Source organism: Euprymna scolopes, chromosome 24 (genome assembly GCF_053919585.1).
Source record: "Euprymna scolopes isolate OS-2025 chromosome 24, ASM5391958v1, whole genome shotgun sequence".
NCBI lineage: Eukaryota > Metazoa > Mollusca > Cephalopoda > Sepiida > Sepiolidae > Euprymna > Euprymna scolopes.
In genome coordinates, this window is record NC_136505.1 from 87964502 (window position 1) to 87990675 (window position 26174).

Consider the following 26174-nt stretch of genomic DNA (forward strand, 5'->3'; position numbering starts at 1 on the left):
AATAAAAAATATACATCTAAAAATAAAAAATATATACATCTAAAAATAAAAAAATATATACATCTAAAAATAAAAAACACACATCTAAAAATAAAAAATATATACATCTAAAAATAAAAAAATATATACATCTAAAAATTATAAAATATACATCTAAAAATAAAAAAATATATACATCTAAAAATAAAAAAATATACATCTAAAATAAAAAATATATACATCTAAAAATTAAAAAAATATACATCTAAAAATAAAAAAATATACATCTAAAAATAAAAAATATATATACATCAAAAAATAAAAAAATGTACATCTAAAAATAAAAAATATATACATCTAAGAATAAAAAATATATATACATCTAAAAATAAAAATAAATATGCATCTAAAAATAAAAAATATACATCTAAAAATAAAAAATATATACATCTAAAAATAAAAAAACATATACATCTAAAAATAAAAAAATATACATCTAAAAATAAAAAAAATATATACATCTAAAAATAAAAAATATACATCTAAAAATAAAAAAAATATATATATACATCTAAAAATAAAAAAAATATATACATCTAAAAATAAAAAAATATATATGCATCTAAAAATTAAAAAATCGGGTTTGTATTACTGTACACATAGATTCGAAAAAGTTGTCAAAAAACAAATATATAACAAATAAATATCAAAGGCAAGATAAATTACTTTTCTACCTAACTGGATATATTTTTCGCGGTTTAATTCAATGTAACATGTTTATTCAGCTCGAAAAGCATACAGTGTTTACTGATGTATTGAAAAATTCAAAATGGCGGCCGACACTCTCTTTAACACGGTAAGTTGAGGAAAAGATGTTATAAATAATAAACTAGACAGAATACTGTTAGAAATTCGCTCATTATATGTTACCGTGACATAAGTTGACATATATTCGGTGTTTTTTAATAGTATTTTGTCTAATTTATTATTTATAACACCTTTTCCCAAACTTACCATGTTAAAGAGCGTGTCGGGCGCCATTTTGAATTTTCCAATACATCGGTAAACACTGCATGTTTTTCGAGCTGAATAAACATGTTACATTGAATAAAAACAAAAAAAAGTATCCAGTTAGGTAGAAAAATAACTTATCTTGCCTTTGATAATATTTATTTGTTATATATTTGTTTTTTGACAACTCTTTCGAATCTATGTGTACAGTAATACAAACCCAGAAAATCATATAAGAATGTTTTTGTAAAATTCAGTTCCCAAACTTGTTTTTTAATCCATCTCAAATAAAGTATATCACATAACTGTAATGCGACCGTTACTTTATAACTGTGTCGTGACAGTTCAAATCTTTCAGACCCAAACGCGGTCTGGTACCGTCGCAAAGGAAACAAACAAATAAAAAGGAAAGAAATCAAAATCCGAGTCACCATTTTTTTCCAGTGCAAATGAAATGCATTTATTCATGGTTCTTCCAAAACAACGCATTTCATTATATTTCAAAAGTCTTTTCACACATGCATGTGCTTTTTAAAAGTCTTTTTTCTCGCCACCTCCCGCTGGCATTAGCCAGCACTTTCTCGCCCTCGTATTTACATGTCCATCTTCCAAAACTTCCGAAACTTGCTTCTCTCCTCAACCACGTAATGTAGTTTTCTTTCCTTTTCTTGTGACACAAGCTCGGGCACACTTACTAATTTGTGTGCGTGCTTTAACGTCTGCTGCTGCTGCTGCTGCTGCTAATACTTTTGCAAGCCAGCTATCCTTCTGTTGCTGCTTATTTTCTCACACGGACCCATATACGCTCTGTTACATAATGTCAACTTGGTGATGCTGTAAAATACAAACATTTGACATTCAAATTTTTATGTTTTATAGCGAGACACCTGCTGGAGTTTTTTCTATAATACTAAATCTGCCATATCATATATGTTATTGATATCATGGTTAACATATGGTGTTCGTGAGAAATATTAAAAAAATGGGATTAATTAAGAAACAGTTGATGCATGTTGATATATTTATATAGATATGTGTGTGTGTGTGTGTGTGTGTGTGTGTGTGTGTGTGTGTGTGTGTGTATATATGTATATATACATATATATATTTGGGTATGCGGGTATACCTACTACCCCAGCGAGATGACCGCCTTTGCATTGCATAGTTTCAGGTCACCCTTGGACAAGGTGTAGTATCTGTTAGCCTCCCTCTCAAGTTCTGGAGGGTTACTATATTGTGAGAACTAGGGATATATATATATATATATATATATATATATATATATATATGCATGTTTGCTTGCTTATGTGTATGTGTGTGTATATGTTCAGCTGCCAGAGAGGTTAAAACTCCGTGATAATAAAACATGCGCACTTTGCTCAGTCATCTCAACATCTTAGTTTGTCACTGTGCAACCAGTGGTAGGGTGCGAGAGGGTACAATATGTGTAGCACAAGCATGTTCTGTTGCAATCGTTATGTGCAAATATCTTTCAAAGAAAAAAAAAAGTAAAAGTCCTATGGCGATAGGTGAGTGGCGGCGTGCACAGGCTTACCGGGCTGGAAGTGCATAGCTGCAAATCTGCACATTTATCTAACATCGTCGACTAAATCACTTACAGGGTGGAAGCAACTTCGATGGATGATCTGGTGGCTGAGCAGCCTTTCTAGGGATACACTGCTCACCCATGAATTTGGGAAGGGTCTAGAAAAGGTGACCTATAAATTGTCTACCCTTTTATTAATTGGTCGACTTCCTACGGTCGGTGGCTGCTCTATATTTGCAGGAGAAACAAGATAAAGTTGAAGAAAAATAATAAACAAGGAAAATCAAAATTTTATCAGGAGAGGAATAACCTAACTGTTGCTACGTGGAATGTAAGAACTTTGCTAGACGTCCTGGATAGTGAAAGACCTGAGCGTAGGACAGCTATTGTTGCAAGAGAGCTTGCAAGGTACAGCATAGACATTGCAGCATTGTCTGAAACACGATTGAGTGGTGAGGATCAATTGGTGGAAGTGGGCTCGGGATACACCTTTTTTTGGAAAGGAAACCATCGGGGCTGAGACGAGAGGGTGGAATTGGCTTTGCAGTGCGTTCTGATTTGGTGAAGAGGATTGAACAGCCAATCTGTGTAAGTGACAGAATTATGATGATGCGCTTCCCTCTTGCACACAGTAGGTATATGATGATTTTATCTGTGTATGCCCCTACCATAGGTCATTATGAAGACAGCATCATGGCGTTTTACCGAGATTTCAGTCATACCATTTCCTCTATTCCTTTATCTGAGAAGATCTTACTCATGGGTGATCTAAATGCAAGGGTTGGCAAGGATCATCACACTTGGGACTCACTCGGCCAGTTTGGTGTAGGTAGGGTCAACAGTAATGGTCTGCATCTTCTCCATCTATGCACTCAGTTTGACCTTGCTATCTGTAACACTTTCTTCAGCCACAAAGAGGTCCATAGGCTTACTTGGACCCAACCTCGTTCAAAACAAGGTCACTTGATTGATTACATTATTTCCAGGAAGGTAGATTTGCGGGACGTCTGTATTGTGCATGTTATGCGTGGAGCTGAATGCGGCACAGATCACTTTTTGGTGCACGGGAAATTGAAAATCTGTATAAGGAGGAAGTGTAGGTTCGGTGATGTTGGGATTCCCGGGTGGGTTGATGTGTCCAGGCTGGATGATCCAAGTGTACGTGAAAAGCTTCGATCCATAGTTAATTCTGCTGATTTTGATGGGTTGTGGGCGCATTTTAAAAAGACAATCTATGAAATAAGTGTAGATGTTTTTGGCTTCCGCAAATCTAAACATCAGGATTGGTTTGATGATAATGATTCTGAAATTACTCAACTCTTAAGTGCTAAAAATGAGTTGCACCATAAGATGTTGTCTGCCTCTCATGGAGGTCGAGAGTCCCTCCAACAGTCACTTAAAGCAAACAAGGGTATTCTCCAAAACCGACTCTGCCAAATGAAGAATCAGTGGTGGACTAAACTCGCCAACCAAATCCAGATGCGTTTTGATTGTAAAGACCTCAAACACATGTACCATTTGCTTAAAAAAGCTTTTGGTCCTCAAACACTATCTACATCTCCCCTACTCTCAAGTGATGCAATTGCCCTTATAAAGGATCCTAACAAGATTCTCCTTCGTTGGACCGAGCATTATTCTGATCTCTTTGACAACCCCTCTAATGTTGATGAGGACGTCATCAATGAATTTTTATCAAAACAAAAGCTTATCCATGAAATGTCTGTGTTCCCATCTGAGAATGAAATTAGAGATGCAATCAATGAAGTGAACGTTGGGAGAGCTCCAGGGCTTGATGGTATTCCTGTGGAAGTCCTCTTACATGGGGGTGATAAACTTGTTCATGAAATTCTTCATCTTATCACTGATGTCTGGAAGGGTGTTCCCGTCCATCAGGATTGGGTTGATGCAATTCTTATATCACTGTACAAGGGAAAGGGGCCCAGGACCGACTGTGGAAGTTATCGTGGAATAAGTTTGTTGGAAGCCGTTGGCAAAGTATTTTCCAGAGTTCTACTCAATAGATTGTTAAAGTATATTTGTCCATCCGTCATTCCAGAAAGCCAAAGTGGCTTTCGTCCGGGCAGAGGAACCACGGACATGATCTTCTCTGCTCGGCAGTTGCAGGAGAAATGTACTGAACACAGTGTTCCGCTTTATCAGGTTTTTGTTGATTTGACTAAAATTTTTGATACGGTGAACAGAAGTGCCCTATGGATAATTCTGGGGAAGTTGGGATGCCCATCTCAATTTCTATGATTACTCAGGGAGATCCACACTTATATAAAGGCTCGCCTGAACTTCAACGGATGCCTATCGGAACCCTTTTCGGTTGACAATGGTGTGAAGCAGGGTGATATCCTAGCACCTACACTTTTTTCAATTTATTTTGCAACTATGTTATCGTATACCTTTGGGGAATGTTCTCTAGGTGTCTATTTGCGTTTCAGAACCACAGGTAGGGTCTTTGATCTTTGTCGTTTTCATGCTTCTACAAGGACCTTTCAGCACCTGGTTCGTGAACTGCTTTATGCAGATAATGCTGATCTCGTGGTCCATGATGAGAGGGATATGCAGGGTATCATGGATCTGTTTTCAGGGGCCTGTGCGTCTTTTGGGCTTACTATTAGTCTTAAGAAGACTAAGGTCATGTTCACACCTCCACCCGATAGTTTGTATGTAGAACCAAATATTTTTGTCAACAACCAGAGACTTGCCGTGGTTGACACATTTGTGTATTTGGGTAGTACTCTCACCAGAGAAGGAACCCTGGATGCAACTATAGAATACAGCGTGCCACTAAGGCTTTTGGTGGCTTAGAGAAGCGAATATGGTCTGACAGGGGTATAACTATTCATACAAAGATCAGTGTCTATCAATCTTGTATTTTACCATTCCTGCTTTATGCTTCTGAGGCCTGGATAACTTATGGTAGACACATAAAAGTCATAGAGAGAGTCCACCAGAAATTCCTGAGACACATTCTGGGCATCAGGTAGAGCACTTTTATACCTGATATGGATGTTCTCATGCGGGCTGACGTACCTTGTATCGAGAAGTTGATTATACACAACCAGATGAGGTGGGCTGGATATCTGACAAGGATGGACGACGATAGATTGCCAAAGCGCCTGTTCTATGGTGAAATTACACAAGGAAAGTGTCCACAACATAAACCGAGGAAACGCTTTAAGGATAACATCAAAGATTATCTTAAAGCTCTTGGTATTGACGTATTCAGTTGGGAAAGTGCTTCCAATGATCGTAAAAAGTGGCACTCCTTGGTTTATCATGGCTGTGATAGTTTTGAGAAGAAAAAATATGAGCATGTAAAAATGAAGCGTGATATCCGGAAGAAAAAATCTGTCAGATATATCAGGTCTGTCGGAGAATTTCATGCAGAACCACACCTGTGATTTATGTGGTAAAATGACTTTATCCGGAGCTGGCCTGGCTAGGCACAAGCATTCACATGGAGATCAATCGTTCTTTGATGGGGAAACCATTGCAGGGCACAGATGTTCTGTTTGCTCTGTGGTCTGTAAATCGAGTGGAGGCCTGAAGCGTCATATGAGCGTCCACAGTAGAGCAGCACCAGTTGTCATCCCTCAACCTCAGCTTAAGTGTGACCTTTGCAACAGACTGTGTAAGAGCAGGGATGGTCTGAAGAGCCACCTTCGCTCCCACAGAAAATAGGAATTGATGCATCTTGATCACATCTCCACATGTATATATGTATGTGTGTATAAGTGTATATATGTGTATATAATTTAAAAAAAAAAAGAAAGAGATTCCAAAGATACATGAAAATGAATCAGTAATCAACAATAAAGCAAGGGAAAGATGGTCTTCTTCTGTCAAGAAGTGACAATCACCATACATATATATATATATATATATATATATATATATATGTATATATATATATATATATACATACATATATATATGTGTTTGTGTGTGTATGCGTATATGTGTATATTAGTGGCCTAACTAGGCCACAGGGAAGAACACACATACAGACACACACACACACACATATATATATATATATATATATATATATATATATATATATATATATATATATATATATATATATATATATATATAATAAAGATAATCCAAAATAGCAAACTTAAAAAATATTATAAATATTAAAAACTTAATATTTATAGAGAAATCCTAACCAGATGTAAAAGCTCAATAAAACCAAATAGGAAATAGAACTTATAATAAAAACAAAGAATAAAACATGTTAAAAATATTTAATTTTCAAAAAAGGAAACACAAATTAATGGATTGTCCTTAATCTGCGGTGTTACGAAAGAAATACTTTCCTTCTCATCAGAGGGTAGGAATTAGCAAAATTCAGAATCAGCTTTTGCTTGCAAAGTATTTAATGAAACTACAAATAAGCCAAAGTTAAAAGTTAAAAAATAGTGAAGCAGGAGAAATGTGGAAAAAATTATTTGACGTGAGTGGATAGTCGGGTGAAGAGTAGAATATCCAATAACGATAAAATCCAAGAAAAGTTGGTAAAAGTTTGGTATCCAGAAGTAAAAATCCAAAGGAATCGCGTTACTGGAAGATATTTCGATGTCATCCAAAAAGCAGGATTCCGTGAAATAATACACGAATGTGTACAATGAAAAGAGAGTGAGTTCAAAATATTTTTATTAAAAGAAAGATAAATTGTGCGTAGAATGAAGTTCACTTATACTTTAAGCAGGTGTGTATTTACATACACACTTGCGTAAATATATATATTTATTTTTGTATAGTTTTCAGTTTCTGCTTCATAACGTAACCTGTTGGATGCCGGCCAATTTCTTCCTCATAAATGTTGTTTTATCCCCTTTATTTATTTATTTATTTATTTATTTATTCATTTATTTTATATTTTTTACCACAACTTTAATACCCAATCTATTAGATATATGTTTCCACATTAAACTCACAGCCTTAACTAAGAAACAATCTACAATTTATGACCACTCATTCCATGCAATTGATTTTCTTCAATCCTGTGACTCCTGCTGATAATTTAAATTTAAAGCCATTACTTGTGTATATTATTTTACCCCTTTCTTCTGCCTAAATTATTGCACCACTTCAACGTTATTTTGTCTGGGTCATTGTGACATTGCCTTTTCTATTCTAAAAATAACTCAATCACCGCTCATCTTTTGTGTTTCTTTATTCGTATTTAGAAAGTCGGCCTCGGCAGAAGGGTCTTTCTTCATTTCTCAATTTCTTCATTTCACCATTTCTTCATTTCTTCGTTTCTTCATTTCTCCATTTCTCCATTTCTCCATTTCTTCATTTCTCCATTTCTCTATTTTTTCATTTCCCAATTTCTTCATTTCTCCATTTCTCCATTTCTCCATTTCTTTATTTCTCCATTTCTTCATTTCTCCATTTCTTCATTTCTCCATTTCTTCATTTCTTCATTTCTCCATTTCTTCATTTCTCCATTTCTTCATTTCTCCATTTCTCCATTTCTTCATTTCTCCATTTCTTCATTTCTTCATTTCTTCATTTCTCCATTTCTTCATTTCTCCATTTCTTCATTTCTCCTATTCTACATTTCTCCATTTCTTCATTTCTCCATTTCTTCATTTCTTCATTTCTCCATTTCTCCTATTCTACATTTTTCCATTTCTTCATTTCTTCATTTCTCCTATTCTACATTTCTCCATTTCTTCATTTCTCCATTTCTTCATTTCTCCATTTCTTCATTTCTCAATTTCTTCATTTCTTCATTTCTCAATTTTTTCATTTCTTCATTTCTTCATTTCTTCATTTCTTCATTTCTCCATTTCTTCATTTCTCCATTTCACAATTTCTTCATTTCTTCATTTCTTCATTTCTTCATTTCTCCATTTCTTCATTTCTCCATTTCTTCATTTCTTCATTTCTTCATTTCTCCATTTCTTCATTTCTTCATTTCTCCATTTCTTCATTTCTCAATTTCTTCATTTTTTCATTTCTTCATTTCTCCATTTCTTCATTTCTCCATTTCTCCATTTCTCAATTTCTTCATTTCTTCATTTCTCCATTTCTTAATTTCTCCATTTCTTCATTTCTCCATTTCTTCATTTCTTCATTTCTTCATTTCTCCATTTCTTCATTTCTTCATTTCTTCATTTCTCCATTTCTTCATTTCTTCATTTCTCAATTTCTTCATTTCTCCATTTCTTCATTTCTTCATTTCTCCATTTCTTCATTTCTCCATTTCTCCATTTCTCCATTTCTTCATTTCTTAATTTCTTCATTTCTCCATTTCTTCATTTTTCCATTTCTCAATTTCTTCATTTCTTCATTTCTCCATTTCTTCATTTCTCCATTTCTTCATTTCTTCATTTCTCCATTTCTCCATTTCTTCATTTCTTCATTTCTCCATTTCTTCATTTCTTCATTTCTCAATTTCTTCATTTCTTCATTTCTCAATTTCTTCATTTCTTCATTTCTCAATTTCTTCATTTCTTCATTTCTCCATTTCTTCATTTCTCCATTTCTTCATTTCTTCATTTCTCCATTTCTTCATTTCTTCATTTCTCCATTTCTTCATTTCTTCATTTCTCAATTTCTTCATTTCTTCATTTCTCCATTTCTTAATTTCTTCATTTCTTCATTTCTCAATTTCTTCATTTCTCCTATTCTACATTTCTCCATTTCTTCATTTCTCCATTTCTTCATTTCTCCATTTCTTCATTTCTTCATTTCTCCATTTCTTCATTTCTTCATTTCTCCATTTCTTCATTTCTTCATTTCTCAATTTCTTCATTTCTTCATTTCTCAATTTCTTCATTTCTTCATTTCTCCATTTCTTCATTTCTTCATTTCTCCATTTCTTCATTTCTCCATTTCTTCATTTCTCCATTTCTTCATTTCTTCATTTCTTCATTTCTCCATTTCTTCATTTCTTCATTTCTCCATTTCTTCATTTCTCCATTTCTTCATTTCTTCTATTCTACATTTCTCCATTTCTTCATTTCTCCATTTCTTCATTTCTCCATTTCTCAATTTCTTCATTTCTCCATTTCTTCATTTCTTCATTTCTCCATTTCTCCATTTCTTCATTTCTCCATTTCTTCATTTCTCCATTTCTCCATTTCTTCATCTCTCCATTTCTTCATTTCTCCATTTCTTCATTTCCCCATTTCTCCATTTCTTCATTTCTTCATTTCTTCATTTCTCTATTTCTTCATTTCTCTATTTCTCCATTTCTTCATTTCTTCATTTCTCCATTTCTTCATTTCTCCATTTCTTCATTTCTCAATTTCTTCATTTCTCCATTTCTTCATTTCTCCATTTCTTCATTTCTTCATTTCTCCATTTCTTCATTTCTTCATTTCATCATTTCTTCATTTCTCCATTTCTTAATTTCTCCATTTCTTCATTTCTTCATTTCTCCATTTCTTAATTTCTCCATTTCTTCATTTCTTCATTTCTTCATTTCTCCATTTCTTCATTTCTTCATTTCTCCATTTCTTCATTTCTCTATTTCTCCATTTCTTCATTTCTTCATTTCTCCATTTCTTCATTTCTCCATTTCTTCATTTCTCAATTTCTTCATTTCTCCATTTCTTCATTTCTCCATTTCTTCATTTCATCATTTCTTCATTTCTCCATTTCTTCATTTCTCCATTTCTTCATTTCTTCATTTCTTCATTTCTTCATTTCTCCATTTCTTCATTTCTCTATTTCTCCATTTCTTCATTTCTCCATTTCTTCATTTCTCCATTTCTTCATTTCTTCATTTCTCCATTTCTTAATTTCTCCATTTCTTCATTTCTTCATTTCATCATTTCTTCATTTCTCCATTTCTTCATTTCTCCATTTCTTCATTTCTCCATTTCTTCATTTCTCCATTTCTCCATTTCTTCATTTCTCCATTTCTTCATTTCTCCATTTCTCCATTTCTTCATTTCTCCATTTCTTTATTTCTCCATTTATTCATTTCTCCATTTCTCCATTTCTTTTCGGCCAGGAATTTGGCTGTTAAGTGGTCAAAGTTCAACGATTTGACCTTTGAGAACACTACCAAACTCCTCCGACAACACTTGAAATTTTAGATATAGGTTCCTTGGACATTGATCTAACTTAATAACTGGACTTGAGCTCAAAACAATAAATTTTAATTGAGCATAATAGAGATCAAATTTAAAAAAATTAAACGTTTTTTTTTGTTTTTTGGGGTTTTTTTTTTGCTCAGCATACACTTCCAAACACCCGGGCAACGCTGGCACCCATGCTATTATATATATGAAAATGAAAGTGTCTGACTGTTTGTCTGTCTGCTTGTCTGTCAGTATGTGTGAGTGTGTGTTTGTCTGTCTGTGTACATTTCCCTACACAATAACTGTCAATTTTTAGTCTACAGACTCGAAATTTGATATACAGGGTAGTGAGATTTGGAAAAATCTTTGTAATCCGTTTTCGGCCACAAATTTGGCTGTTAAGGGATCAAAGTTCAACGATTTGACCTTTGAGAACTCTACCACACTCCTCCGTCAATTTTGGGTCTAAACACTTGATATAGGTTATAGACATGGATCTAATTTAATAACTTGGTTTGAGTTCAATACAATAAATTTTAAGGGGGCATAATAGGGGTCAAAGTTAAAAAAAATTTCACCTCTGTGGTCTCTACCAAATTACTCAGACAATTTCTGGTCTAAACATTTGAAATTTTAAATAAAGGGTATTCAGAGATAGGGCAAGCGTTTTAATCGGTTTGGGTCGAAAATTTGAGGTACCAATATAAATATATTTTTTTTTTTTTAAATCCAAGATGGCGTAATGGTAAAATATAAAGGCAACTGCAGCTTCTCGTCCAAATTTTCGGATTCTCACCATGTTGTATCACATTTTAATTCTTTTGGTGGATTGATTGTTGCTATTTCTTCTGATGAGTTAAGGGCAAAATAGATTCACTAATTGATATAATTATTAGTGATTGCTTTTGTGCTACGAAACAGACACTGTCAAGAACTGTAAGATCAATTGATGTAAAGGAATAAAATATAAAATTTTCAACATCATGTATTTTGGACTATAAATTTTTGTCATTTATTCTATATATTGCTCTGTATTCACATTGAGCTTCTTATATAAGGATTGATATATAATAAGAAAAATATATTTCTATAGAAATATATATATTAATACTTCTATATTGGTTATGAGTAATACCCAAGTCTATTTAATTTATTTAAAGTAAATTGACTGAAAATAAAATAAGAGAATGAGTTTATTAGAAAGGCAGCATGGATGGTTTTCTTCTTTTTTTTTTTTTTAATTTATTTATTTTTGGGAATTTCGATAGATCCGAACTGTTCAGTAGATCAAAGCCATTCGATAGATCAAAACTATTCAGTAGCTGAAAACCATTTGGTGGATCAAATATTTAGTAAATTAAATCATTTAGTAGATTAAAACCATTCTGTAGATCAAATCATTTGATAGATAAAATCATTCAGTAGATCAAAATCATTCAGCGGATGAAATCAGTTGGTAGATCAAGTCATTTGGTAGATCTAACTCATTCAGTAGATCAAAATTATTCAATAGATCAAACCATTTGGTAGATCAAATCATTCGATAGTTAAAACCATTTGGTAGATTAAATCGTTTGGTAGATCAAAACCATTTGGTAGATCCAAATCAATTTAGTAGATCAAAATCATTTGGTAGATCAAATCATTCAGTAGATCAAACTCATTCAGTAAATCAAAATCATTCAATAGATCAAAGCATTTGGTAAATCAAATCATTCGGTAGTTCTAAACATTTGGTAGATCAAATCATTCAGTAGATCAAAATCATTTGGTAGATCAAATCATTTAGTAGATCAAAACTATTTGGTAGATCAAATCATTTGGTAGATCAAATGATTCAGTAGATCAAAACTATTTGGTAAATCAAATGATTCAGTAGATCAAAACTATTTGGTAGATCAAATCATTCAGTAGACAAAACCATTTGGTAGATCAAATCATTCGGTAGATCAAAACCATTTGGTAGATCAAATCATTCGGTAGATCAAAACCATTTGGTAGACTGCCTATTAAATGAGCACTAAAAATTCTAATCAACATTTTTATTTTTTGAATTTCACATAACTTTCTCCAATTTTTGTATAAAAGTGATCAAAAAGAAGTCCCCCCCCCCCCGGAAACAAATATGTCTTACCTGCTTTATGTAAAAGGCAGCCAAGCAGGAGCGATGGGAATTTATTATAATCTTGTTGAAATGAAAAAAAGATGTTGGCCCATTGACCCAGCGGTTGTAAGATTCTTTTTATTGTTCTTTTGTTTGAAGGTAAAAAGAAAATGGGAATATATTGAAATTCAGAGAATGTAGAAAGAAAAAAGTTATCCTGAGAAACATTGAAAAAAGAAAAATGAAACGAATCCGGTTTTATTTTGTTTTAGGGGGAGGGGGAGCAACGAAATCATAAGAATAAAGAAATAAATTATTAAGCGCCTATGTCTATAGACATGCTTACTAAAATCAAAATGGCCGACCAACATTCCTTTTATAATATGCTTGATTGTATCGAAGGTTCTTTTTGTTTCATATGTATTTATGCGAACATGAACATGTTTTTTTTTCTTTTATGAAATTTTCACTTTTTTCAAAGAAAGACTATCTTTATTTACGTTCTTTGTATGAGGGTAGACCTCCTAGGACTGAACAGGACCCCATCTCAAACCGACAGCAACAAAACCACTGTCAAACTTTTTTTTTTTGATCTTCAAAGTTGTACAAAAAAATGATTTTAAATGAAAGAAATCCATTCGGGAGGGGTGCTATTTTTTTTTAAAACAAACGAAAATCTATATATCTATAAAAGTGAAAGTATCTGTCTGCCTGTGTCTGTCTGTATACTTTTCCCTACACAATAATTCTGTTAATTTTCAATCTGCAGACTCGAAATTTGATATGCAGGATAGTGAGATTTGGGAAAATCTTTGTGATCCATTTTCGGCCAGAAATTTGGCTGTTACGGGGTCAAAGTTCAACGATTTGACCTTTCAGAACTCTACCAAACTCCTCCCACAAATCATGGGTCTAAACACTTGAAATTTTAGATATAGGTTTCTTGGACATGGATCTAAATTAATAACTTGATTTGAGCCCAAAACAATAAATGTTAAGGGGTCATAATAGGGGTCAAAGTTTAAAAAATTTGACCTCTGCGGTCGCTACCAAATTACTCAGACAATTTCTGGTCTAAACATTTGAAATTTTACATAAAGGGTATTCAGAGATAGGGCAATCTTTTTAATCGATTTGGGTCGAAAATTTGAGCTACTAATATATAAATGCATGTATGTATGTTTGCATGTCTGCCTAAAACTTTCGACAGAGATGACAGATTTTCACAAGATCAGTATCGTTTTGAAACTCGACCCTTCAGACAACAAATATCGAAAAATTGGTTAAAAACATTAATTCCTTCACCTTCAACTGGGCACTTTTTTACAGGGAGGGGTCGCTTTTTTCACCGATATTTTCGAAAGTCATCCCCTCTTTTCGATTGTCTAGCCTTAATTTAAACCTATGTCACTTCCGGTTTGGCGGTGGTCATAACAGCAAAGACGTCACGTTTTTCCCCCCATTCTTTTCCTCCTTCGCAGTATGGGTTTGAGCCTTTTTTTTTTTTTTTTTTTGCTCAACATACACATCCAAACACTCGGGCAACGCCGGGCACCCATGCTAGTCTATTATAATAAAATCATAATCCTGTCTGTTTGTTCACAATTTGTTTAATATCTACAAAAGGTACACAGTTTCACACTTTCACAGAGTTTCATATACTTTTATTGCTATATGATTTCATATACTATTTATTCAAAAGTAATTAACATTCATTTGCATATTACAATTAAAAACTCTATTTTAATAATTAGCTCTAAATTTTTAATGGACATTAGTAATAAAATTGTGTTGAGTATTCTGTTTAGAAATCCCTACAATTATACAAATGCAATTTTTTCTGTGTGTGTTAGTTCGTTCTTTATAGACTCCAGCTGAACAGATTTTCTTTAAAATTTACAGAACTTTAGTGTATAAATCTGGGAGTGATCTTAGTTAAGTTTTGTCTCAGAATACCTCCTGATAATTACCAATAATCGATAATTAAAACCGTTATTTTAATTTATGTATCATCGGTAAAGTCATTTTTCCCATGTTGTTGCTTAGCAACAATGATAGAACAATGGGCCATGAAAATTCTACTGTGGATAAGTTGATAGAGTGTTTGTTTTTTTTTGCATGACGTGGTCTGTAGGTTCAAACTCCGCACGTAAATTTCTTAACTTTGTTTTCATTAACTGCAAAGAATTTTATAAGACTTGAAAATTTGTGTTTTTTAGCAGTGAAAAAGTAAATTATGTTTCTGTTTTTGAACTGATCCTGAAGAAATTGCAAAACAGTCTACATACATATTTAGTGAAAATGTGATTCAGAGACATCTTATATGTCGGTTTAACAAAACATAGGCCTCAACAACCAAGCACAAGTAGTACACCCAGCAACATAAGATAAGGAATTTTTCGACACAGTTAATTGTAGAACTATACAGCGATAACCACATAAATTCTTACAACGAATAAATAGTCGATGTTCATCTTGTGGTTTCTTTTGCATACGGTTCAAGAAATCATGGCCCTCAAAAGTTCACCAAAGTAGTTGGTTTCGAGCTGGTAGAATAGCTGCTAAGGGGACAAATCAGAGAAGTTGGATTGTTGCTGGCACGTTGCATCCACTGTGTGGGGGCTACGTTGATCAGTAAGGTGTCAATATAACCGAAATTTACTAAAATAATTTTAGGACCAAAATAAAAAAAAAAGAAAGAAAATATTGGAATTACCAAAGATACAAATCAAAATAAGTATAAAAAAAAGGCATGAAAGCAACCTCCCGACCAAGGCCGAGTAATACTGCCAGTATTATATAAAGTTGATTAATTTATTTTTAATTATTAGTATAACCAACATCAGCTGCATTTAAAAAAGGAAGTAAGTTTTCATTTATGAACCTATGAGTTATTTCCCTTGAATCTTTGAGATTTTATTTCCATGTATGAATTTCATAGATGAATATCGCTATGTTTTATGCTTCCAGAAATCCAAAACATGGTCAACTTTCAGGAAAATTGTAATAACTTAGGATATTTGGTGTATCTTAAATAGTATGTGACTAAATCCTCCATCCGACAATATGTTTTTTACTACTTGGCATTTTCGAGCGTATATGTTTAGTACTAAAATCAAAATAGTGTCCAACATTTCTTTTTATATATGCTTGATTTTAATATGATTGTATGAAAGGTTCTTTTTTTTTGCTCCTTCATCTGTGGTGCTTTTCCACTAAGTATTGTTTTGATCTACCAAATGGTTTTTGTTTACCAAATGGTTTTGATTACCAAATTGTTTTTGTTTACAGAATGGTTTTGATCTACCAAATGGTTTTTGTTTACCGAGTGGTTTTGATCTACAAAATGGTTTTTGTTTTCCAAATGGTTTTGTTTACCAAATGGTTTTGATCTACCAAATGGTTTTTGTTTACCAAATGGTTTTGATCTATCAAATGGTTTTTGTTTACTGAATGGTTTTGATCTACTTAATGGTTTTTGTTTACTGAATGGTTTTGATCTACCAAATAGTTTTTGTTTACTGAATGGTTTTGATCTACTAAATAGTTTTTGTTTACCGAATGTTAAATTCATGTTTCCTTTTCTCTGCTAAGGAAAAGAGGGGTTAGCATGAATGGGACCATAAATCATGAAGAAAGTTTAATCTTCAGGGGTCACTAAGATATTTTTCAAGGTTTTCCTATGACTCGATTTTAAAGAATATCTATCCTAACCATAACTCTGATTACTGGAAGAATATCTGCCAAATTGTAAGGGTTAATTGATAGATCACATAATAAACTGTTACAACTGGTAGATCACATCATTTTGTAGATCACATCATTTGGTAGATCACATATTAGAAAAACACCCAACTTGTTTTGTATTTCATGAAGTTTTCACTCTTTCAATGAAAGTCAATATTTTGTATATTAATTCGTAGTTTACTAATAATAGGAAATATAAGAAAGTCATGCCTCAAACACTTGTTAGATATGGAATATCTGACAATGTTTTCTCAATCATCAAATTCTGTCTTTCTAACAAGTCCATAAAAGATATACTGCATAATCACGTTGACACACCGATTCTCATTAGATCACCAAAGTTAAGCAACATTGCACCTGGTCAGTACTAATATGGGTAACCATTTGGTAATACCAGGTACTGTCTATGCTTGGAGTCTGGAGAGAGATGAGCACCGCCAGGCTATTCTTGCCGAAATAATGCAGCACTCCCCCACGACCCCGCAGAGTTAAGGGACTCCTCCATCCGTCCATAAAAGATGTTGTTTAGGAATAGATGTCTGAAGAGCATAATACCAATGTTGGCCTGCCTCCAGAATCTACTCTGGACCCAACCTTCTTTCTGATGTTCTCCCAAATCACATTCTAAGATCATTTCTTGACATTTATGCAAATGACACAACCATCTATGGCAATACATTGAAGAGCATTAATGATTAAGATCTCTCTGTTTCTATTTCTTTTCCGACCTGGAGCACATAGTTTAATGTGAAAAAAGTACATCTAAAATTATGCTTCTCTCCTTTCACGACCAATACTCGGACTACTTTTGTGTGTGTCTGTGTTTCTCACATCTATGTGACATATTCATTATTCTTTTTATTTCCTAATGATCGATTTTTTTATTTGAATAGAATTATATGATGGATGTGTAATGTGAGTCTTGAAAACAGGCTTAGATCTGATGACCTCAGAGGAAGACTAAATCTGGACAGCATGGGAAGGTATTTGCAGAAGAGAAGATCAAGGCTATGTTGAGAGAATGAATGAGAGTTAATAGATGTAAAACAGTTGAGTTAGCAGATTCAATTCAAAAGTGAAGGCCAAAGAAAACTTAAGAAATTATACAAATGAATCTGAGGGGAAAAAGGAATAAATAAAGACCTGGTCAGAGATAGATTATTTAGAAATCAATCTTTTAAAACAGTCCAACACATACTAGCATATAAAACTGACGTAAAAATGATGATGATGATATACCTCCCAAACGAAATTACCATTTAATCTCTTAAGGAGATTTTAATTTTTAATATTAACACTAAAAAACACAAAAGCGACAACATTGCAGAGAATATATATGCTTTTAATGAAATATGGTCGAAGGTTACATCGGTCGAAGCATTGTGAGAATAACATCCAAGATGAGAATAGTAGTCTGAACAAACCAACCGATACAATGTATTATGATAATTTGTTTGATTATCTCCCCTTGCTTTTTAACTCAATAGATTAATGCACCATTTAGTCTGTAAGTTTGAACCTTAAATGAGGCAGAATTATTTTTTTCTCTATTTTTTTAAGCCAGTTTTTTCTCCCATAATTTTCTGATTAATAACCTTTTTAATAGAAGCTACATCTAAAAATTCTGTTTTGTCCGGAATTTATGGTAAACATTGATCTGTGTTGTTAAAATCAAAAAAAATTATTTTCAATCATTAATTACTAATTTAGTAGCAGATAATTAATTTCTAATATTCATCTTTTCCTATTTGCCCTCATGTGTCAGTCAGTTACCATGCCGTACTTAGAGACTGTTTGTCAGTTTGAACTTCAAATATAATTATTTTTACATTGATTTGATCGTGAAATTAACTTAACATTTTGTTATATCCCGTTTTGACGGTATATAATAACATGACAAAATACGCCGAGTGGAATGCGTAACAAAAAGGTTTATTCGTACTTCGAAAATAATACACAATACAAAATGGCTGCTCGCCTTGAAGTTGATATACGCATGAATGAAGGTAAAGGAAAAAGGTAACTTAACGTGTGTGAGCGGAACGCTCGTCCTGGGAGCTTGGTTAATCCTGACTACACTTGGAGAGTGTAAGACGCGAGACGGTCGGGCTAGTGCGTATCACTGAACTGACTCCAAGACAATACCAGACGCTCTTTTATACACCGTTTTGTATCCGGTGCTATCCGTAATTATGTCCCTTATAACACATTTCAAATTACAAATTAAATAAATTGTTTATCCGTTGATTTCGACTTGTGAGGTCTGCCACAACAACTAAGTTTTTCGAAAAGCTACACAAATGATTTGTTTATAGTCATGAAGGCCTTGTGCAGAACCAACAACACTTTTTTAGTACAACTGCTAATCTCAGTCGGTGCAATGGCTCCCACAAGACAGAGCAGACAGTAGACCTCAGGTTTTTACATCAGATTTACATCTCCTAAATGCATGTTTTAACGAAAACTCTCTTCCAGTAGATTAAGCGCGCTTCCAGATACCAACCTGAAAATGTCTATGTCCCAGTGCTTTTTTTTTTTTAATTTACGGGTAAAGAATGAGCACAATAACAAAGCAAAATCTATTCAACAGTTCCCCCAAAAATGCTGCCTTAATTTCTTTTATTTACCATTTATGAAATTATTACATGTTCTTTTCTCTTGTTCTTTTTTTTTCAGGTAAGTTTGGCTTTGTAAGAATTCTTCAGTCTTGGAGGGTTTTCTTCTCTTGGGAATCTATCATCTTTAACCTCATGACCCCACCATCAATCCCTGCGATTGATGTCTTCTCCGTGGGTAAGATCTTCCATTCTTAACACCAGTCTTTTCCTGTTATTACATACTTGTGTACAATATTTATCTTATTTATCTTATAGTTGTGGTACCCGGAATTGGCCAGGTTGCATGTTCATTTCTTAGTTTATTAGTTTAAATCAATGTGGCCAAAAATATTAAATACATAACAGCCACTAATCTAATAGGTTTCACACTGTCTGCCAATCTCCAACCCCTGTCCCATCATCATAATGTTGCATCCTTGTACTTGTTTTACAAGTACAGTATTTTAAAAGAGGTAAGTGACTTTGTATTAACGAATCCAGAATAACTTCCCTTTCGTTTTATTTAATTTTTGACTTTTTTTCTAAATAGGACAGACATTTTTTTTTACACTCCATTGTTATTAATTAAAAATATATATTTTTTACTTCTGTTCATCTCAAGCAGAGTATATAGCCACTGAAGCGTAAGAATCTACTGTGGTAATGGCCAGATTTATAGTCGGGCAACTTAGATGAGGATTTGAGCAGCAAAATATTTGTTCACATGCCATTTAAATTTTTGCACATTGGCAGGGTTGGGGAAACAGAAAGAGGGGGAAGTAGTTTCAAAAGCAAGCAATCCAAGGAAAGAAGCAGCTACTCTGAACATCTCCAGGAGACAGTACTCAATGAGAGAGCAACTCGATGGATACTCTCCTCAGATCTCAACCTGGATCATAAAGAGAAGAGTCAGATTTGCTGAATAATGTTGGAAGGTTAAGGATGAAATATTCATTCATTTTTTGTTCATTTGTGGATACCAAAACAGGAACCGGTTTCATTTGGGGGGTGGGGCATGTAACCTATGTCAAGTAACAGCAGTAATCAATGCTTACATCGACGTACAAAATTAAAATGCGTGAATGCGTTTGTGCACATGTCGGCTGTGCATACACTATCCTGAATAAAAATAAATAATTATATTTTGGACTCATCATAAAATTTTCTGAATTTATTTGAAATGATCTTTTTGGAAGCTAACTAAATCCTTTAGAAAGCCAAATTTTTCTTCAATAAACCAGTGGATCCCAGCTGACTCGAGTTTACGGATCAGTGTCGCTGGCACCCCTTTGTTGGGTGCTCATATCTACAACATCTCTCTCCATTAACACACTCACAAACTTTAGCGAACATACAGACACACATAATGACTGCTTGAATCTCTTAATATCGTCTGCCCATTTAAACAACTCATCAATCGAAATATTTCCAATCTTTCTCACTGAACTATTTTTGTAATATAAAAAACAAAAGAACATTGACTCCGATGAACAACTTTCAATGAATTACAATTATTATGAATGGGCAGAGAAATTTGAATACGATTTTCCTGACCACTGAAACTCACGGCTTTTAAATTATCGATTCCAACTTATTCAATGTCTCAGCTAATGAATCCCCGTTGTTTTTACAACAATCTAAAAATATTCACAAACATGCTATGTTTTTCCTATTACTGTAAACTTTCATTTTAAACATATATAAAACATATCTCTTTTGTGAATATATGCCTTCTGAACTTATTATTTTGTTTTGTTTACCATCTATAATATAAATCTCACCTGTCTGTTTAAATGTGTGTATGTATGTATGTATGTATGTATGTATGTATGTATGTATGTATGTATGTATGTATGTATGCCTAAAACTTCTGACAAAGGCGACAGATTTTCACGAGATCGTTATCATTTTAAAGCTCGACCCTTCGGACGACAAATATCGAAAAATTGGCTAAAAACATTAATTCCTTCACCCTCAACTTAGCACCTTTCTACAGTGAGGGGGTCGCTTTTATTGCTGATATTTTCGAATGTCATTCCCTGTTTTCGATTGGCTAGCCTTAATTAAACAGCAAAGACGTCACGTTATTTTGTTTTTTTTTTCACATTCTTTTCCTCCTTCGTGGTATGGGTTTGAGCCTGCCTGCCTACTACCACTTTTTTTTTTTTGCTCAAGACACACCTCCAAACACCCGGGCAACGCCGGGCACCTAGGCTAGTCATAATATAAATCTTACCTGTCTGTTTAAATGTATGTATGTATGTACGTTTTTATGTCTGCCTAAAACTTTCGCCAGAGGCGACGGATTTTCACGAGATCAGTATCGTTTTGAATCACAACCCTTCTGACAACAAATATTGAAAAATTGGCTAAAATCATTAATTCCTTCATCCTCAACTGGGTACTTTTATACAAGGAGGGGTTGCTTTTTTCGCCGATATTTTCCAAAGTCATCCCCTCTTTTCGATTGTTTAGCCTTAATTTAAACCTACATCACTTCCGGTTTGGTGATGGATGCAATAGCAAATACGTCATAATTTTTTCACATTCTTTTCCTCCTTCGCAGTATGGGTTCAAGCCTGCCTACCTACCACTTTTTTTTTTTTTTTTGCTCAACACACACCTTCAAACACCCGGGCAACGCCGAACACCCAGGCTAGTCTAAATATATATAAAAGGCAAAATGGGCACAAGCGTTTGTGTATGTTCGTGAAAGGCTTTTCAGATTGGGGTTCCGCTGTCGGTTAAATTCCACGAGAAGTTTTCCTATACTTCCAAAATCATAATATCTGAAATTCGTAAATGGACACCGTTTCTTTCCTTTTTTTTTGATCAAGTTAAAAAAAATTCCCACTGTGCCGTCGTCTCGAGTGTTTGTCTTTTCTGTATAATAAAGTGAAACTATTTGAATGCAAATGATAGAAAGTGGGAAGTACCTGGCCCCTGGGCATGTTTAAAAGCAACGTTCATTTCTGCGCATGTGTGGCGACTCCTATGATTCTTAATTTAATTACCAACTCATTGAATTCACTATCCTCTTTGGCCTAATGGTTAACGCGGAAGACTAATTACCCTATATTTTCGAGTTCAATCCCACCTCTCTCTCTCTTTTTTTTTTAATTTCATCCTTGTGCCATTATCCTCCACCCTGGCAAAAGTTAATTCCCAACTCATTGAATTCACTATCCTGTTTGGCCTCATGGTTAGTGTGGAAAACTAATTACCCACCTCTCTTGTTTTTATTTTAACCATGTGGAAGCCATTCTTAACATCGCTTCGTCCTTGTGCCAATATCCTCCATCCGGGCAACGCCAGGTACTCCCTGCTAGTATAACATATCTCTCGTTTTTCTCACATTTGATTATAAAACCTGCAACCTTTTTCACTGAAAATATTTTTCTGAGTCTGGCCCATCCCCCGAAAAATGGTGATGACATCCGATAATAATGATGAAAGTATTTGCATATTGTTTTTATTATTAAAAAATATTTTAAATTATTTATTTTTTAAGCAAAATGAAACTTGACTTCTTTGAAGCCATCAGCTCTTTAATATGGAAGTAGCACCTGGACTTTTATCTAAAGACGGGAGAAAAAAATTTATGGCATGTACACCAGAATTGCTAACAACTTCTCTTAACATCTCCTGTAAGTAGTACACGACTTCCCTGGAACTCAGCCTTGATCAGAGAGAGAGAGAGAGAGAGAGAGAGAGAGAGAGAGAGAGAGAGAGAGAGAGAGAGTAACCAGATGTTATTATTATTATTATTATTATTATTATTCACTCACTAGGAGTTCTCACACAGGTCGTCATCAGCGATTGCTCACTGCCAATAGCCTGTGGTGTTTCCTAGAGTCCAAGTGACAATAAGCCTCCTCAGATTTCTAGTGCTTTCCACCTCTATCGATGACCAGTGCAGATGACTTCACATTGTCACAACAGTCACTTACCATTGATTTCTCGTTAGCATTAGCCATTGGTATTCCTTTGGGCTTAGGTAGCAAAAAGCCTCTCCAAGGCTTCAATTTTCTTCGCACACTTCCAGTGAACATCTTCTTAGTGCTCTCTCTCCTCGGTCCTCCTAGACCATTCAAAACTCATTTGTGTCGTGCTGTTGATGTAGACACCACAATTTTTTAAAGAGATCGGCAACATAGTATTTTGCAGTTTCAATTTTCTTGGTTCCCTGCGGTCGTGTTCTTTTGATTTTTGTTTATTATTATTATTATTATTATTATTATTATTATTATTATTATTTACATTTTGTATCTGGCTGTTGTTATTGCCGATTTTATACTGATAGGCGGATCATAACAAATGACGATAGGCTATCAACATCTTCTTTTCTCAGGTTTCCAGCACTTTCTGCAAGGCATCTATGCAGTTTCTAACAAGGCAGTCTTTTGAAGTACTCTAACACTGCAATGGATCCCAATTTTCTTAATCCACTTGTCAAATCCTTTTGTCACACCCCACAAGGCTCTCACCACCATAGCTACAACTTCTACCTTCTTCAACTTCCATAATCTTTTTTATTTCCCTTTTCAAATCTTGAGACTTTTCGACCTTCTCCTTTTCTTTTTCCTCCACATTCACATGAGCTGGCACTGCTATATCAATGATTATTGCCTTGTGTTCCTTTTTTTTCCCAACATTATTATTATTATTATTGTTATTATTATTATTATTGTTATTATTATTATTATTATTATTATTATTATTATTATTGTTATTATTATTATTATTATTGTTGTTGTTATTATTATTATTGTTATTATTATTATTATTATTATTATTATTATTGTAGTAGTAGTAGTAGTAGTAGTAGTAGTAGTAGTAGTAGTAGTAGTAGTAGTAGTACCCTAAAAGACACGATCTCATTGGACTCCTGATATATTGGGAGGTGTGTAAGAAGGTTGGGGTGAAGTGTGCTGGAAAATGGTTTGAGGAGGTGGCTGATGAAGTGAGAACAAGTGAATATGGCAAGGTAAAGGTATGGTGGGACAAAAGTGTCATAACGACCAAGCAATTGGAACATAATCGTCCGGATTTGGTCGTCATTGACAAAGTCTCAAAAAACTGTCAGATTGTAGACTTTTCAGTATTCTGGGACAGGAATGTGAGAGAGAAGGAGAATTAGAAGTGGAGCAATTATGCTCCATTGGGCTTGGAGATAAAGCGCATACACGGGGTTAAAACACAAATAATCCCGCTCGTAGTTGGTACACTAGGAGTAATGTCAAGTCGTCTGGAAGGACAATTGAAAAAACTACAAATCCCCAATGTTTTAGGCGCCCTTTAGACTTCTGCTATTGTAGGTACCACCAACATCCTTAGGAAAACCCTTGACCTTTGAAGCTCCTGGTTTGAAGCCGGGATTGAAGGAAATCCTCTGGAAATGAATCCCATCCCTTTCCAGAGAGACTTTGATAAACGAAATCAGAATTATTATTACTATTATTATTATTATTATTGGCGGCTCATAAGGAGCTTTCACACAGGTCATAAAGGATTTCTCCTTGAGAACAACCTATGATGTTCCCTGGAAGCTGAGTGACAACAAGTCTCCTAAGATTTCCAGTACTCTCCACCTCTTTCAATAGCATTTGCAAATGAATTTGCATTATCGCAACAGCCGCTTACCATTGATTTCTCGCTAGCAGCAGCTATTCGTCTCCACTGGAGGTTGAGTAGCAATAAGCCTCCCTAAGCTACCAGTTCTCTTGGCATTTGTCCAGTGGAGGTCTGGTTAGTGCTCTCTCCTCAGTCTTTCCATCCTCCTTGATCCTTCTCAGCTATTTGGCATCATTCTTTGTGGGGGGTGATTGGGTAATGGGAATGGGGGATGGAGAACTTATAGATATGCAACTTCAATGTTCTTGGTTCCATGTAACATTTCGTGTTTTGTCTCTGCAGTAGCTCATCTGGCCCGCGCATGTGGCTCATGTATTAGTCTCAGCATTCCAAGGTTTTCCTTAATATTTCAGCTGTTTTCATTATTGTTATTCCTTGTATCTTACCAGCCAATCCTCTGATTCAAATTTCTCCCATTCTCTTCTCAAAGTTCTTCGGAATTGTTCCGAGTGCTCACACTATTATAGGTACTATCTTGATTTTTTTCATCATTCATATCCCTTTTAGCTCTCTGGCTAGCTCTGTGTATTTGCTCCGTTTCTTCTTTTCTTTGATATTTATCCTGTGGCCAGTTGGAACAGCAAAGCCTACGATTTGGCAGGACTTTTTTATTTATTTATTTATTTATTTATTATTATTATTATTATTATTATTATTATCATTATCATTATCATTATCATTATTATTATTATTATTTAATCTGGGAGATGTCAAATACAATCAATGAAAACATGTATTACCTGAGTCGAATAGAAAGAGAGGCATGAACACTATATAAATGTGGCATACATTCCATTGATTGTTTGTTCTGGTAGGCTAGAGTGTTTGCAACCTAAAGAAGAAATCTGATGGCTGTAATCAGTATTTATGAAAGTCGAAATTGTAGCCGATTGGATCGCATCCAATGGTTTTGAAAGAGAGAGCCTCATTCCAAATTTCTCAAGTGGATGAAATTAGACTATTAACTTCCAGACTGGAGAGTGCATTCTAATTGTTGGCCAGTATAATCAAAGAGAGATAACTTGGATATAATCCAACGGTGATCACTCTAATAAGTTTGGAGCCAAGAGGGTAATTAATAATTCATTTAATAGAGTGACTAATTTAATAAATAATTTAAATTCTACTAAAAAAAAATGATAATTTGGTAGAAAATCAACCAGCATGCACTGCACGTCTGTTTCTTAACTTATCTTTATTTATATAAAGTTAGATATGATAGAAGCTTGGTCGTTATATATTTGCATGAACGAGGTTTACTCCTAAGCTAATTAACCAATCATTATGGATTTTAGAGCACAGTTGTTAGGCATAAAGATGAGTAATATGGGCTTTATTTAGTTTGTTTCGTTTTTTCACCCCAAACAAGACACAGTGCCACTTTGACGTAAGAGACTACTTTTTTGGAACAAATTTGCAGGGATACTATGTAGGGAGTTGAGCAATGAGATGTCTGTTTACATTATACTTGAACTTCTGTATGCCAGTACAGT

The 26174-nt window shown here is 34.1% G+C and overlaps 1 protein-coding gene across 4 annotated transcripts in view; it reads left to right on the forward strand.

Annotated features, from left to right (window-relative positions):
- LOC145246821 (pleckstrin homology domain-containing family G member 5-like) overlaps positions 1 to 26174 on the forward strand; it is a 1071747-nt gene that overhangs the window by 269082 nt on the left and 776491 nt on the right. For 2 of the 4 annotated variants that reach the window (XM_080108656.1, XM_080108655.1), the window contains exon 2: positions 19127 to 19243. The exons of the other annotated variants lie outside the window; for them this stretch is intronic. In XM_080108656.1, the coding sequence (XP_079964782.1) occupies positions 19201 to 19243 (43 nt within the window). In that variant the 5' untranslated portion in view covers positions 19127 to 19200. The remainder of the gene's footprint in view (positions 1 to 19126; positions 19244 to 26174) is intronic. 4 annotated transcript variants of the gene reach the window in all.